This window comes from Phyllostomus discolor, chromosome 5 (assembly GCF_004126475.2).
Source record: "Phyllostomus discolor isolate MPI-MPIP mPhyDis1 chromosome 5, mPhyDis1.pri.v3, whole genome shotgun sequence".
NCBI classification, from domain to species: domain Eukaryota; kingdom Metazoa; phylum Chordata; class Mammalia; order Chiroptera; family Phyllostomidae; genus Phyllostomus; species Phyllostomus discolor.
In genome coordinates, this window is record NC_040907.2 from 117,707,107 (window position 1) to 117,723,640 (window position 16,534).

General features: G+C 46.1%; 1 protein-coding gene across 1 annotated transcript; it reads left to right on the forward strand.

Annotated features, from left to right (window-relative positions):
• The first annotated feature begins 149 nt into the window (after positions 1–149).
• PLAC9 (placenta associated 9) lies at positions 150–15,471 on the forward strand. The gene is made up of 4 exons (XM_036026753.1): positions 150–441; positions 12,690–12,787; positions 14,051–14,174; positions 14,680–15,471. The coding sequence occupies exons 1-4, from the start codon at positions 378–380 to the stop codon at positions 14,688–14,690; spliced, it is 297 nt and encodes a 98-aa protein (XP_035882646.1). The 5' UTR covers positions 150–377; the 3' UTR covers positions 14,691–15,471.
• The last annotated feature ends 1,063 nt before the right edge of the window (positions 15,472–16,534 follow it).

Below are 16,534 nucleotides of genomic sequence, written 5' to 3' on the forward strand. Positions count from 1 at the left end.
CGGACGGTCTGTAAAATGGGCTCATAACGAATGTTCCAGGGCCGGGAGCGGTAGCCAGGAGCCCACTCCTTTTACCCTTACCCCCTCGTCCTCCTCCCTCTACTCTGCCAGGCCCCCAGGAGGCGAAGCGGACTCCAGGGCGGACCCCCTTGCCCAGCAGACACCAAGGCTGGCGCGTCCACCCTCCGCCCGCCGGGTCTCTGGGCTCCGCAGGGCCCGTAGGGTGCAGAGGGGCCTCTGAAGGGGGCGGGTTCGCTTGAGCCAGAAAGCCCGGAGCCGCCCAGGAATTTTGGCCGGGACTGAGAGCATTTCCTCCCGGGCGGGCCGGCGCGATCTCCGTGCGATACCGGGGAGGGCTGTGACGGGCAGACGGCACCATGTGGACCCTGCTCTGCGCGCTGGCCGGGATCGCTCTGCTCCGCGCCCCGGGCACGGACGTCGGTGAGTGGGGCCTGGACGGGCAGGGGCTCCAAAGAGACGCGCACGGGGAGGTAGGGAAGAGTGAGAGCGATGGAGGAGGGAGGGACGTGGAAACAGAGCCGGATGGAGAGAGATGGAGAAATAGAGGAAGATGGTGAGAGATAAGAGAAAGATCGGAAAAGGCAAAGAAATAAAGGCAGGAGACAGACGATTAGAGAGAGGACAGAGGGAAGAATAGAGAGAGAAAGGTAGAGGCTGAGGCAGACTTTGGAGAGAAACAGATGGGTGTGAACTGTGAGCTATGAACTGGGATAGAAGGAAAAAGGAGTTTGAGAGGTAAAGGGAACAAGAGGGAAAGAAATAGAGGACTTAACATGATAAGAGAAATGGGGGCGGGAAGAGAATACAGCAGAAAAGACAAAGATTTGAGAGACCAAAAAGGAAGAGAGATTGCGGAGAAACCCCACGACGAAGGAGAGAGAGAGGAGGAGACAAGTATAACAGTGTGGGAGGTCACGTCTGAAGGAGGGGCAGCCCTTGACCCCTACCCTGCTCTCTCCAGAGGGTCCAGAGGCTCCCAGGCCTGGTCTTATTGGGCCTTGGAAACTGAGCTTCAACAGGCAGGTGATCCAGGCCTGGCCCAGCACAACCAGTCAGGGACAGGCAGGCAGGCCCAGAAGAAAGGAGAAAGGTCCCTGTTTCACTTGTCAGGTGGCCTGAAGAGGCTCCACAGGTGGGTTGAGGAGACCAGTCTCCAGGCTGCCAGAGAGGTCTCTGAGAGCCTGAGCTGCCTTGAGGGGAGGAAGAAGGGGTGCAGGAGGGAGAAGCCCTCTGGGTGCCATGCTGGCTGGGCTCTCTGCCTTGCACTGTCCCCTCTACAATCCCCCAAAAGCAGTCTTAAGTGCTGCCCCTTCACCTGTCAGGTGCCTCAGGTCAGGTGCCTGCAGGTATATTTGTTTTCTGTACACATAGATGCTCCTTCCTTGCCCCTCATCCCCACCAAGACTCTGCATACTGCACAATGTTACAGTTTACAAGCCTTGTTCCCACATACTCAATGTCTCAAAAAGGCCTCAGCAGGAGGCAGCTGGTGCTCATCCCAGTTGTCCAGGTGAGAGGAAACTCAGGTCTCATGGTGGTGCCAAGGCAGAGCCTGCACTAAGCATCCAGGCTGCCTGCCCTCAGTCAGGCCCTTTCCCCTGAGGCCAGGCTGCTCCCCCATCAACCTGGAGCAAGTGGGTGTTGACTCACCCAGGCAATGTCCCCTGTGTTAGTTGAATGGCAGGCCTCAACCCTAGTCCACCTCAGGGCACAGTGAGCTGTGGGAATAAGCACCAGGGAAAGAATCGAGGCCAGTCCTGATCAGGGCAACCCTGGCTGAGTGACCTTGGGTAAGTCACTTCACCTTTCTAAGGTTATGTCCTCCTCTGTAAATTAGGAAGAATGACACCCAACCCACAGAGCTCTCTGCCTGCATTAGACAAAAGAGGAAGCACCCAAATGTCAACATGCATTGGATCCTTCTCTCCTCCCCTCAGACAGCCCCAACTGATCCCTCTGAGCCTCAATTTCTTCACCTGTAAAGAGGAGCTCACAGGCTGTGGGAGGAGTGGTTCAGCATAGTGCACGACCTTCTTTTTCTATACCCATCCCCTCCCCTGGCAGTCCCCACCCCCTGGAGCTGAGGACACAAAGCAGATTCTGGGTCTTCCCTGAGAGAGGAGCTGGCCACCTGCCCACAAGTGACTTTCTGTGGCCCCGGTAGCCACAACTGGGGCGTGTGTATGTGTGTGTATATATATGTGTATGTATGTGTGTGTATATAATGTATATCTATAATCTTTAATTTACAATCATTTTTATTTTCTTTATGATTATGCATGCTCATTGCTACACATTAAGAAAAAGGAGGAAAGCATAAATGTGTTCATGTAATTTCACATTGAGTTCACACATTTTTGTGAACTTCACATAAAACTTCACACAATGTACCACTGTTTTTCTTAACTTTCATTTATGAAATCTTCTGGATATAAAGGCAGACCTCAGAAATATTGTCAGCTCAGTTCCAGACCACCACAATAATGTAACTATTGCAATAAAATGAGTCAAATTATTTACACTGTGCCATAGCCTGTTAAGTGAGCAATAGTTATGTCTACAAAAACAATAATTTAAAAGTACTTTATTGATAAAAATAAATTCTAACCATTATCTGAATCTTCACTGTGTCATAATCTTTTTTGCTGGTGGAGGATCTTGCCTTCAATTTGTAAAAAAAAAATGCAATATTGGCAAGGTGCAATAAATTGAGGTATGTTTGTAAATTATTTTGAAGGAAATTATAGATATCATATTTTTCATCCTAAAAATTTCCTGATGTATCTCTAAAAGATAAGTAATCTTTTAATAAACATACCTACGATGCCATTATTACAACCTAAAAGAGGACCAGAATCCCTTAACATCATCAGATGTTCAGAGTTCCGCTGCCCGATTGCATCATTTTGCCACATTTGCTTTCTTTGGCCCAGATAAGATGCATACATTGCTTTTGGTTGATATGTCTGTTAAGTGTCTTTAAATACGTAAGTTCCCTTCTCCTTCTTTTTTCTTAAAATTTATTTGTTAAGGAAACTGGTCGTTTGTCCTATTGTTTTCCACATTTAGGTTTTGGCTGTTTGTACCCCTCAAATATTTAAATGTTCTTTTTGCCCCTGTATTGTCTATAAACTAGTAGCTAGATCTAGAAGCTTGTTCTAATCCCAGTTAGAATTTTTTTTTGCAAGAATACTTTTAGATGGTCTCTATTGTCTTGATTTGCATTTATTTAATCACTACCAAGAGTGAACTTTTTCTTCAAATGCATATTGGTTGTTCCTACAACTCCTTGTAAATTGTTTTTGACTTTTCAATTGTTATTGAGACTTTTCATATTGATCTGTAAAAACCCTTTATGTATTGAGTGAGGCAAACTGTTTTGTGTCACTTGTAGAGAATTTTTTCTTAGGTTCAGACTTTGGCAGTGTTTCTTTCCTGTTTTGCCAACAGAGGGACCTGGAATCCTAGAGCCTGCTCCTTTTTTTTTTTACTTTTTTATATCTTTTTTTTTATTCACTTTTAGAGAGGGAAGGAAGGGAGGGAGAGAGAGAGAGAGCGCGCGAGTGAGAGAGAAACATCAATGTGCGGTTGCTGGGGGTTATGGCCTGCAACCCAAGCATGTACCCTGGCTGGGAATCGAACCTGCGACACTTTGGTTCACAGCCCGAGCTCAATCCACTGAGCTACGCCAGCCAGGGCTAGAGCCTGCTCCTTTTAACCAGTGTAACCCCCTGCACCTATGCCTCCGGGCCCATTGGGGGAGCTCTCACTGTCCACCACTGACCACTCTGGGTCCCTGACTTCCCTCAGGATCCTACTTTTATAGGAGAAAGAGGAAGATCCTGAAGGGCTGTGGTGAGGATCACAGCTTTTCTTCTTACAAAAATATATGTTGTGGGGAGCAAAGCACTCAAAGACAGTTGGGTCAAAGGCACACATTTGGGCTCTTGTGGGGCCTCAAGACAGCTGCAAAGGTGTCAAGTGTACAGGTCCCATTTGCCCCACACCTGTCCAACCCCTCATTTTTAGAAGAGGCAGCTGAGGCTTCAACTGGGAGGAACTTACACAAGGTCACACCACTGCCAGGGCATAGTATAGACAGTGTCGGGAAGTTCAGATTCAAATCCTGTCACCTACTAGCTGTGTAATCTGGGGCATTAATGTCTTTGATTGTTGGTTTTCTGATTTGTAAAAATAAAAGATATGAGTAATGAGCTTACAGATAGAATAAATAAGTAATGTATTTAAACAGTCAACAAAAAGCTTGGCACATAGTAAGTGATCACATACCAAGAGTGGCTTTGAAAGTAGAATATGGTTATGCCCATTCTAAAGGTGAGGAAACTAAGGCCCCAACAAGTGGGATTGACTTAAGAGAGCCCAGAGAGCTGGATCAGCACTGAGCCCTTTTTGTGCTTGTTGGAGAAGCTCCTCCCAGCATCCCTTGGACATCTGCATGGGTTTAGTTCTAGAGCAGGTGTCCCCAACCCCACCCCATCTTGAGGAGAGCTGATTGGAGTGATCTAGCCAAGAGCACTGACCCCATGTGGAGGAGGGAGCCATGGGGCACTTTCACTGACCTACTCAGTCTTCAGCTCACCTGGTAAATGCCCTGCATGGCATTTGTACCTCCCTTGGAAGTTCCAAAGCATCTTCAAATACAGGATCTCCTGTGATCAACACAGCAATCCTGCAAAGAGGCAGAGCAGAGCAGATCCCTCACAGACAAGGAAGCTAGTGTGAGGCAAAGAGCACAGTCAGTAAGCAGTGACGATATCACTGTGTCCCCAACTCCCAGCCTTGCGTTCTCCTCACAGCGTGTGGAGAGAGGTTATTTATCCCAGGTGGCTTCTTAGACCTTCTCCACATTATGGGGGTTTGGGAATGTTCTAGTACATTATAACCCAGTGAATTAAAAAGCCCAGTATTCCAAGATAGAAGGAACCTTGGTTTCTGTATGGCCTGAGGGAGCCAAGCTGCCCGACAGCCTTGACCACCAGCCAGTCTGCCTCTGAACGGATACATGAGAAAGAAATAAACACGTGTATAATTTAGGGGGCTCTTTGTTACAGCAGCCTAATTTGTGTCCTAGGCAAAATATTAACTTAACCAGATACTGAAGGTGTTGGAATGACATTGCTTTGCTCTCCGTGTGATCAGCAAGGCTTAAATCCATGTCTGGAAAAGGACTAGAGACCAAGGAAGCAGGACGTGTCTCTCCCAAAACAAAACTAAACTAAACTAAACTAAAATGTTCCTTAGAGTCTGAGCTCTTTGGGGATCTGAGGATCCCTCTGCTGTTTCAGCCAGAGCAGTTCCACAGATTGGAGTTCTTTACATAATTGCTTGAAAATAATGTTCTTTTGCTTTAAAAAAATAATCAAAAACCACTGATGGTTTTGAATGAATCACAAAGTTTAATACAAACATCAAATGTGGTAAAATTTATTATTCTATTATATTGAATGTGGTCAAATATAATGAACCCCCCAGTGACAACAGTTGCTGGTCATGCAGTGCATCTTTGATGGAGGCACAGCAGCACCTTCCAGCATCACCACTGAGAAAGTGCCTGTCATCGCCTGGCAAGGCAGAAATGAGTTGTGGGTGCTTTCGTAGTGTTTGAGTCCCAGATGAAAAAGTTCTCCTCTGCTTATGAGTGACCATGTCTCCTTAACTCGGGAAGTTAGCCCAGTGCCTCCCCCTGGGCTTCTGGCCTCTACTGGCAGCCTGTTCTCACCAGCTCATGACATTCTACCCCTGGCCACTGTCCAGGTTGCACAAAGGCCCTGAGCAGGAGCCAGTCCAGGGAAAACAACCAGCTTCCAAAAAGGTTCATTTCCCCATAGGCCAGGCAGGGAGGGAGGGAGCTGAGGAAGGAAGGGAAGATGAGAACCACAGCCTTGGCTACTGAGGGTGGAGCATGGTAATCCTTCAGGCTTCCCCACTCCTCTCCTGTTGGAGTTTTCTAAAAGCCCCGTGAATCCCCGGCTGGTGTGGCTCAGTGGATCGAGTGCCAGCCTGCAAACCAGAAGGTTGCAGGTTCAATTCTCAGTCGGCACACATGTCTGGGTTGCAGGCCAGGTTCCCTGGTAGGGGTCTTGTGAGAGGCAACCACACATTGATATTTCTTTCCCTCCCTTCTCCTTTGGTCTAAAAATAAATAAATAAATATTTAAAATAAAAAATAAAAGCCTCATGAAGCAGGCATTATCCTGAGCCCCTTTCTATTGAGAAGGAAGCCACAGCTCCAAGGTATATGTGTGCGTGTATTTGTACAAGTTCAAAAAAAAAAAAATAGAAGGCACCCAAGTCTTGCCTTACTGGAGGTTCTGGTCCAGGAAGCAATTTGTCCTTGACTCATCCCAGTGCTATCCTTGTAGCTAATTTTTTTAAGGTTTTATTTATTTATTTGTAGAGAGAGGGAAGGGGAGGAAGAAAGAAAGAAAAATATTGATGTGAGAGAGTAATATCAATTGGTTGCCTCTTGTACACGCCTTAGTCACAACCCAGGCATGTGTCCTGACTTGGAATCAAACCTGTGACCTTTGGGTTCGGCAGGACCACGCCTAACCCACTGAGCCACACTGGTCAGGGCTGTAGCTAATTTTTGAGGCCTCTCAGCAGGCTCTGAAAGACCCAGCAGCATCTCGGATGAGCTATATCTGGGCTGCAGTGCTTTGGGCCTTCCTACCCCTATTACAGAGAAAGCTGCAAAGACTGAGACAAGAGGAGAAATTTTCTCACAGGCTCACACCAATTCATGGCTGAGCTGGGCTGAGAACATGGGTGTCCAGTGTATTTTCTGCCATCATGTGTTGAGGTCAATGCCAGGGAGACCCACGTGGGCAAGGAAGCTGTGGTGCAGAGTGAGGGCCCTGGCCCTGGCTCTGTCCCTGGCTCTGCCCCAGCTTTCTCTGTGAACTGGTCGGGAGGCTCAGATGAGCTCATGGACAGTTGGGCGGTGGAGCTCAGGGCAAAGACCTATCCAGATGTGAGAGATTAGTGCTGTGTAATATAGAGAGCAACGTCAGTCCAGCCTTATCCCTGGAGGGGTTTTGGAGCCAACTTAGATCTCACCACAGACACATAAAGAACAGTATGTTTTAGGCCAGTGGGAGGGGCATATTCATGTTGTTCATGAGTTACAAAGTTGGCTGATCTCTACTTGGCTGACAGAGCCATGGTGCTTCCTCTTTGCCTCAGCTTGGGAGAGGGGCAGAGAGTAGGTTAGGCTCTGGGAGAGGGCAGGCAAGGCTCAGGGGAAAAATTTGGCCAAAGGCACTGGGCAGATCTATACAGGGTGAGTGTGGACACAGACCCACAATGGGGCAGCCACCTCTTCCGCGACAGCCTTCATTGTGGGTGAGAACTGCTCTTCCTGCCCCCTTGAAGCCTTTCCTCTTCAGACTGAGCTCCCCAGTTCTTTCCACTGAGATAAATGAGTCAAAACTTGGAGTCCCTTCATCCTGGCTACCACTATACCTGCTTAGGACATGTGGCCCAGAATGGAGCAGGGCCCTTTAGGCCGCGTTTCCCTGCCACCCCTCCCCAGCCCTAAACATTTTCCATGAGTGCACGCAGCCCATGATAGTCTCTGGGGTTTTTTGCAACAACCCGACAGACAACTGGCTTTTCTTATGAAAAATGTTAAACCATATGTATGTACAACACTAGAGAGAAGAGTACAGTGAACTCTCCTGTCCCCATCACCCAATTTCAATGGTTGTTAATCTTGGCCAATCCTGTTTGCTCTGCACTCCCACCTATGCCTCATCCCACTCCCAGGACTAGATTGTTTTGAAATAAATCCAAGACATCATAGAATTTCATCTGTAAATATTTTGGTATAGATCTCTAAAACACTCCCTTTAAAAAAAGTAACCAAAGAGCCATTATAACATCCCCCTCCCTACCCAAAGTCAACAAGAAGACCATTGTCTTTTTTAAATATATTTTATTGGTTATGCTATTACGGTTGTCCTATTACCCCCCTTCATTCCTCTCCACCCTGCACACCCTCTCCCACCCACATTCCCCCCTTTAGTTCATGTCCATGTGTCATAACTTCTTTAGCTTCTACATTCCCCATAATATTCTTGCCCTCCCCCTGTCTATTTTCTCCCTACAATCTATGCTACTTATTCTCTGTGTCTTTCCACCCCCTCCTCCTCCCACTCCCTTGTTGCTAACCCTCCATGTAATCTCTGTTTCTGTGGTTCTGTTCCTGTTCTAGTTGTTTGCTTAGTTTCTTTTGGTTTTGTTTTAGGTGTGGTTGTTAATAACTGTGAGTTTGCTGTCATTTTACTACACATGTTTTTTCTCTTCTTTTTATTACATAAGTCCCTTTAACATTTCATAAAATAAAGGCTTGGTGATGATGAACTCCTTCAACTTGACCTTATCTGAGAAGCACTTCATCTGCCCTTCCATTCTAAATGAAAGCTTTGCTGGATAGAGCAATCTTGGTTGTAGGTCCTTGCCTTTCATGACTTGAAATGTTTCTTTCCAGCCCCTTCTTGCCTACAAGGTCTCTTTTGAGAAATCAGCTTGACAGGTGGATGGGAACTCTTTGGTAGATAACTGTCCCCTTCTCTCTTGCTGCTTCTAGGATTCTCTCCTTCATTTTTACCTTGGCTAATGTAATTATGATGTGCCTTGGTGTGTTCCTCCTTAGGTCCAACTTCTTTGGGGCTCTCTGAGCTTCCTGGACTTCCTGGAAGTCTATTTCCTTTGCCAGATTGGGGAAGTTCTCCTTTATTATTTGTTCAAATAAGTTTTCCACTTGTTGCTCTTCCTCTTCTCCTTCTGGTACCCCTATAATTTGGATGTTGGAACGTTTAAAGATGTCCTGGAGGTTCCTAAGCCTCTCCTCATTTTTTTGAATTCTTGTTTCTTCATTCTTTTCTGTTTGGTTGTTTCTTTTCTCCTTCTGGTCCCCTCCATTGATTTGAGTCTCAGTTTTCTTCCCATTACTATTGATTCTCTGTGCATTTTCCTTCTTTCACTTAGCGTAGCCTTCATTTTTTCATCTAATTTGCGACCAAATTCAACCAATTCTGTGAGCATCCTGATCACCAGTGCTTTGAACTGTGCATCTGATAGATTGGCTATCTCTCCGTCGCTTAGTAGTATTTGCTCTGAGGCTTTGATCTGTTCTTCCATTTGGGTCTTTTTTTTTTTTTTTTTTTTTTTTTTTGTCTTTTTGTGCCTGTTCTATAGTGAGGGGCAGAGCCTTAGGTATTCACCAGTGGGGGCAACCTGGGTCCCTGGGTTGTGACGCTGTTTGTGGGGCAGGGGTCTGAGAGGGAACAATGGCTCTTGCTCCACTCTCTGTCAGACTTCAGTCCCTTCTGCTGTTTCCCCCAAGCAAACTGGGCCTTTTGTGTGGGTGGGCTTGTGTATGTTCTAGGATCCTGTGGGTCTCTCCAACAAACTCTCCTGTGAGGCTGGGAGTCCCTCCTGGCACCTCAACCCCCACAGGTGTTTTCAATTGATGTTTTGAGCCTTATTTCCCTGCGCTGGGACTCTGAGTTGCGCGATTTGTCTTGCTCCTCAGTTTCGCCTGGTTTATCTGCATGCAAATGTGGGGCCATCTGATCAGCCAGCCACCTTGCACACTATGCCCCACTTCACAATCGCCACCTTGCTGGGTCTGCCAGTTGCCATCTTGGGCCTGTGGTCTATTATCCCCTGCCTGTGTGCCCAGGGCCCGCCCGCTGCTGTCTTGTGCTCCCGGGGTTTGTCAGCTGCTGCCTTGCACATCTGGTGCCACTGCTTTTTTTTTGCTGAGACCCCTCTCCACCCGAAGGTCTAACTCCGCCCCTCCTACTGGTCTGGATGACTGTGTCTATTTTAACTCCTTGGTTGTCAGACTTTCTTATAGTTCAATTTTCTATCATTTCTGATTGTTATTTTGTTTTTAAATTGTTGTTGTCCTTATTTTGGTTGTGCCAGGAGGCACAGTGTGTCTACCTATGCCTCCATCTTGGCCAGAAGTTCAGAAGACCATTGTCTTTTGAAGAGGCTTTTGTAAGTTCAGTAGAGGGAAATAATGAAATGAAGGGTGTAAAACAAATTGTTCTCCACAAAAGATGCTCAAAGTGGAAGGGATTTTCGTCTTTGCTCATGGTCCTCAGCCCTGAATACAAGAACTATGATCTAGATAGAGTTGGAACCAGAGAATCTAGTGATTCCAGCAGAGATCAGAAGGCCAGCTTGCTGAGGAGGTGTCAGGAGAAGGCCAGGTTGCTTGGGATCCTGTCATTTGTTGACTATGTGATCTTGGGCAAGTCACTCAACCTCTCAGAGTGACACATTCATCACCAGTGAAATGGCTTAACATCTCCATTCTTACCTCAAGACCTCCCAACCTTTTAGGTAACTTTAGATGTCTCTTTGGACAACCCAATTGACACATTATAAGTTCAGAAGTTTTGCACCTACGGAGACCAAGTGCAGTAACTGTTAACCCCCTGTGTTTCAGATGTCCATATCCAGAGCCACAACCCTGATATTGTGACTGTGATGCTACTCCACCTTTAAAAGCTAAAATTGCAGTATCCCTCACTACTTGTTCCATTTGTTTCTCTCATCATCATATCAAGACCTCCAATCCTTTCAGCCCCTCCATTTCTCCCCGTGGTTTACTTATTGGCCTCTTTTCTTCCTTATCCAAGCAAGATTCCAGAGCTCATTCTCTCAACCCCTTGCTAGTCAAACCCTCAATTCCTTTGCTCCTTTGCCCTCCACCACACTCATCCTGCAGACTTCCAGGCTTCAGCTCCATCTAGCCATTCATCTTTGCCGCTCTGCACTGCACTGGGGGAGGACTGGTGCTTCCAAAGATCCTCACTGATGCCAGGTCATACTGCAGTCCTCCTGCGCTGCCTCTTTCTTCTCCTCACCCCTTTTGGGAGCCCTCTCCTTATTCCAGCTCCCCACTGGTGTGCTGTCAATGCTCTCACCATGGCTTCTATTTTAGTAACTGTGTTTAACAGCCCACTCACAGAACTCCTGAAAATTCAACAACCATCTCTCCTCTTTCCTCACCCTACATGACTTTTCAGCAAAATGATTCTCCTGTTACTTTACAGAATGAGTAGAGCCCATCAGGTGGGAACTCATTCAACTTTTGGCACTCCCTCTAGAAATAGAATTTTTAACCCATTTTTGCTGCATTCCTTCTCTCTTCCTTCCATGTTTATCTCTACTGCCACCACCCCTTTCTGGATTGCATGGCCTCTCTTGAATACATTCCTTCAGTTCTCCTCTCTTCCTCTTGTCCCTTGGGCTACAAGCATGGCTGTGTTTCTTCAGTGCAGTAGAAAATGGGAAGAAACAATAAACTTTCTCTAGACCTGTGTTCTGCTCTCCCTTTCTTCACAGTCAAGCTTCATGGAAACATTTTCCAGGATCCAGATTTTTACCTTCTGATCCCTCCTTCCCTTTCATCCCACTGCAACCTAAACTTTACTTTGCTTCCACCAGTCCACTAAAAGTGCTGGGGTGGATTTACTAGTGACTTTCCTGTCACTCTGTTTTTTCATCCTTAGCTTGCTAGACCTCTGGGGTGCTGTAGATCACACTGACCACTTCATCCTCTGTAAAGCTCTTTGCTTCTCTTACTTTCTGGGAGAGTATCCTCCCTTCTGTCAGCATTCTTCAAAGTTCCAGCCAACTCTGATGACCCATGGGCATCTCAGAGCCACCAACTCTGACACCTGAGCTCAGAACCAGGGGTGTAAGACTTCTGGTATGAAGGTTGATAGTGCCAAGAAGAACCAAGGAGAACCAGCATTGGGGAGAGAAATGATGAGTCAAGGGTTGAACAGGTTGAACCTCAGATCTTCCACTTACTAGCTGTGTGACATTGGACATATCATTTCACCCCTCTGTGTATCAATTTCCTTGTGTATAAATTAAGGATAATAATTCATTATTATAGAGTTTGATTGAGTTAATACATCTGTTTAACACACTTTGTGGTACATAGTAAGCACTCATCAAATGTCAGCTATTATTAACTGGTTACCGGTGTCAATGCTACTCTTAAAATCTCCACACATTTTCTTCCTCTCTGTTCCTACTGCTATGCCTCCTTTTTCCTCATCTTTTACCCTGATTACTGCAATAACTTCCTGCCTTCAAAGACAAAGTCCCCCAATCCAGTCTCTGTATTTTAAAAATTCATATATGACTATGTGACCCTTCTGTTAAACCCCATAACAAGCATCATGATTGGTTATTAGGGCCTCTGGCTTGGTTTTTATGATCTACCTCTCAAGTCTCATCTCCCACACACCCTGTACTTCCCAGCCACTTTGAACTCCCCAGGGTTGGTACATGAGCCCTGCTCATTCATGCTTCTCTGTCTTTGCACATGCCATTTTCTCTGGTGGAGACTTTCTTCCTTTCTTAACCAGCTCAGGCAGCACCTCCATGAGGAAGCCCACCTGGATGGTAAGTGAGCTCATAGAAACCACAGAGACAAATGAGCAATTGGGGCAGCCCTATACTTGTTACCTGACCCCCACTGAGCCTGCCTTTGCTTCTCTTTGTGACTGTTTTCAGACCCCACCTCACTTGAACCCAGTGTTTTACAGGAATCTCAAGTGTTAACGAAGAAAACAAAGGTCCCCACAGTTACAAGACTTGTCTTCCCACAGCTGCTGAACCTTTCATCCCCTCCCGAGGAGACCCGGCTCGAAGCACAGGGTGTGACACACACATGGCTGTCCACGGCCGTTTAGACGTCATAGAGGAGGTGACAAGGGTGACCTGGGAGGACATGCTTCTTTGGGTCCCCCTGCCAGGCTGGTGGCTTTATAGTGTTCAGACCAACCTTGCTTTGGAATATTAGGGAGATCCAGGCCAATCCTGCTGCCTGGCCACTGAGCTGGCAGGCTAAACATTTCCCTGCCCTGCCTGGGCTGTCAGGCTGACCAGCTCCCAAAGGGTCCTGCCACCCCTAGGGCCTTGCTGACACCCAGCCAGAAATTGCTAGTGGGAAAGGTGGTCAGTCACTGCATTTTGTTATACAGCCAAAGTATGTAACCTGGGGTTACAAACTTGTGTGGGGAAAATTATACTTTATTTCAAAAACCTTAGCATTTCAATTTCATATAAATACCACAAACCATAGTAATATTGACAGTACTACGATTTCTGTTATCACAGAAATCAGAAAATTTCATCCCGTTAGAGTTGTTGCAAATATCTCAATGTATCCAACATATCATTTATTCTAACTAGTATGTCAAAATTGAAGTAGTTGTTAGACCTTATGGTAGATCATGTTGTTTAGTGAGTTAATAAAACATAAATTTTAGCCCTGACCAGGTGGCTCAGTTGGCTGGAGTGCCATCCTGATGTGCCAAGATTGTGGGTTCAGTCCCCAGTCATGGCACACACAAAAATCAACCAATGAATGCATCAATAAGTGGGACAACAAATTGCTGTCTCTCTCACTCTTTTCCTCTCTCCCTCTAAAAATCAATAAATAAAAGTTAAAAAAACATATCAAAAATTTAATTTTAATATGCAGTTGGTGTCCTTGGAAATCCTATGTTTTATTTTTTAATTAAATCATTTTTCTAAGAAGGGGTCTGTAGGTTTCACTAGACTATTAATGGGGTTCATTCATGAAAAAAAAAACACTGAATAAATTTCAAAATCCCAAACTTGTCATTTGGCAGAGTTGCCACCAGGAGGCAGAGCAACAAAAGGAATGTGCACTCCCAGTTATGAGTCCTAAAAATAGAGAAGGATCCCTAGTCACGCCACACCTGTGACTAAGAAAAACCAGAGTGCCAGAGTCAGGAGCAGCCATAGAGAGGGAGCCCCTAAAGATTTTGTCATCTGGGGAACAGGAGTCAGGCAAGGACAGAAGCTGACCCAGAAGAACCCAGGTCCCCTGGCACCCAGCTCTCTCTCCCCACTGCACCACCAGTGCTCCTGATGAAGCAGGACTTGGTATTACTCTTATCCTCGGCTCCTCTCACACTGTTCCCATCACTCCTTGCTCTAGAAGGTAGAGAAGACAGTGGAGCACCTGGAGGCAGAAGTGAAAGGCCTGATGAACCAGCTGGAGGAGCTGGCCTGGAACCTGCCCCAGGGACCCTTCAGCCCAACCCCTGATCTCCTGGGAGATGGTGAGTGTAGTGTCTCAGGTGGCAGAGATGACATCCTCTGAGGCTGGGCAAGCAGGATGGGGATAGGTGTACTGGTAATAGCCTGAACAAGCCATGGCTCCAGCTCCTCTGTGGGGCAGAAGTGGGAAGACATTTCCCCTAGCTCACCCGAGTGTTCTTGGTCCCCGCCCCCATCCGTGAGTGGCTGCAGCCCAGCATCATTCAGGGCACCTGGAGGAGCTCCCCGTTCTCCCAAGGTCCACTCTTAGCACCACCACCCTCACACAGAGCAGCTGCCTCCAAGCTCATTGGTTCCTTTCCTGTCCCTTCCAAGGACCACCTGTGTGCTAGTCTTTCAGGAAAGACTAGCATCCCTCTGACCAGCCAGTGGAGAGTTTGCCACCCTGCTCCCTCCTTGAGTCCTGTGTTTGTTCCCTGGCACAGGAGCTCCTCAGGGGAGGGAAGAGGAGGGGAGGGGAGGGTGCCTTCAGCATGCCCTCTCTCTGAACCTCTCCCTTTCTTTCAGATCATTTTTGAGCACTGGAGATGGTGTTGCCCAGCAACTGGAAGTAATAATACACCCATCCGACAGCTCTCCTTTAAGAATGGAGCCTTGCGTCTGGCCTTTCTTCCTCAGCTTTGTACAAAATAAAAGCTACTCCACTGATCTGTGTCTGCTGACAGAGTGACCCTTACAGCCACAGCCCCTTCCCCATCTACTCCCATAGCCTGAGGCCCACATCCCCCTAAAGGCTCAGACCTGGGAACCCCCATCCCTTCTGTGCTTCAGCCACCCTTCTTTATAGGGGCGGACAGGGCAGGCATGGTCCACAGAGGTGAGGCACTTGAAGCCCAGAATCATACGATGATGCAGTGGAAGTGTCCTTCGGGCAGCCTTGCTGCTCAGAGTATGGCCACAGATGAGCAGCAGCGGCCTAACCTGGGAGTTTGTCAGAAATGCAGAATTTGAGGCCCCACCCAAACCTCCTAAATCAGAATTTACATTTTAATGAGCTCCCTCCCAGGGGATTTGTGTGCTCATTCAAGTTAAAACATTTTTTTTTAACCGAGGTAAAATTTACGTAACAAAAAATTCAAACTTAACCATTTTAAACTGTACAAATGCAGTGGCTTCCCCATGTTGTACAATCATCACCGCTCTCTAATTCCAGAGCACTTCAACCAGCCCAAGGGAAACCCTGTGCCTAGTAAACATCACTTCCCATTTCCCCTCTCACCACCCCTTGAACCCACTGATAATTCCATCTCTATGGACTTCCCTATTCTGGACATTTCATATAAACAGAATGCTACAATATGTGGCCTTTTGTGTCTTTTTTCACTTAGTATGTTTTCAAGGTTCATCCACACTATATAGCATATATCAATACTTCATTCCCTTTTGTGTGGACACATACTTTCATTTCTCTTGGGTCCATAACTAGGGATGGAATTGCTGATTCAAATAGTAATTCTGTTTAAATTTTTGAAAAATGACCATTTATTTAATTTGTTTGTTTATTTATTTATTTATTTGCACAGCAGCTGTACCATTTTACCTTCCCACCAGCAATGCTTATATAACAGTTTCCTGCTGCCACATGCTCACCATGTCTTTCCATAATAGCCATTATATTAGGTGTCCACTGGTCTATCATTGTGGTTTTAAGTTGGATTTACCTAATGACTAGTGATGCTAAGCATCTTTTCACATATTTGTTGGCTCTTTGTATGTTTCTGTTTTTTGGGAAAATGGCTATTCAAGTCCTTTGCCCATTTTTAATATAGGGTTGCCCTTTGTTGTCAGAGTTCTTTATGTGCTGTGCACATGAGACTTTTATCAAATATGTAATCTGCAAATATTTTATTCTGTGGGTGGTTTTTTTCCTTTCTGTTTTTTAAAAAATATATTTTATTGATTATGCTATTACAGTTGTCCCAATTTTACCTCTCTGCCCCCCTCTAGCAGTCCCTCTCACCGGTTCATGTCCATGGGTCACGCATATAAGTCCTTTGACTTTTTTGTTTCCTATACTGTTCTTAACTCCCTCTTGTCTGTTTTATACCTACCAATTACACTTCTTAATCCCTGTGCCTTTCCCCTCATTCTCTCCCTTCCCCCTCCCAGCTGAGAACCCTCCAAATGATCTCCATATCTATGGTTCTGTTCTGCTTGTTTGCTTAGTTTATTGGGTTGTTTTTAGATTCAGTTGTTGATAGCTGTGAATTTGTTGCCACTTTAGTGTTCATAATTTTGATCTTCATCTTTTTCTTAAATAAGCTCCTTTAACATTTCATGTAACAATGGCTTGGTGATGATGAACTCCTTTAAGTTAACTTGTCTGGGAAGCATTTTATTTACCCTTCAAATTGTAAATGAT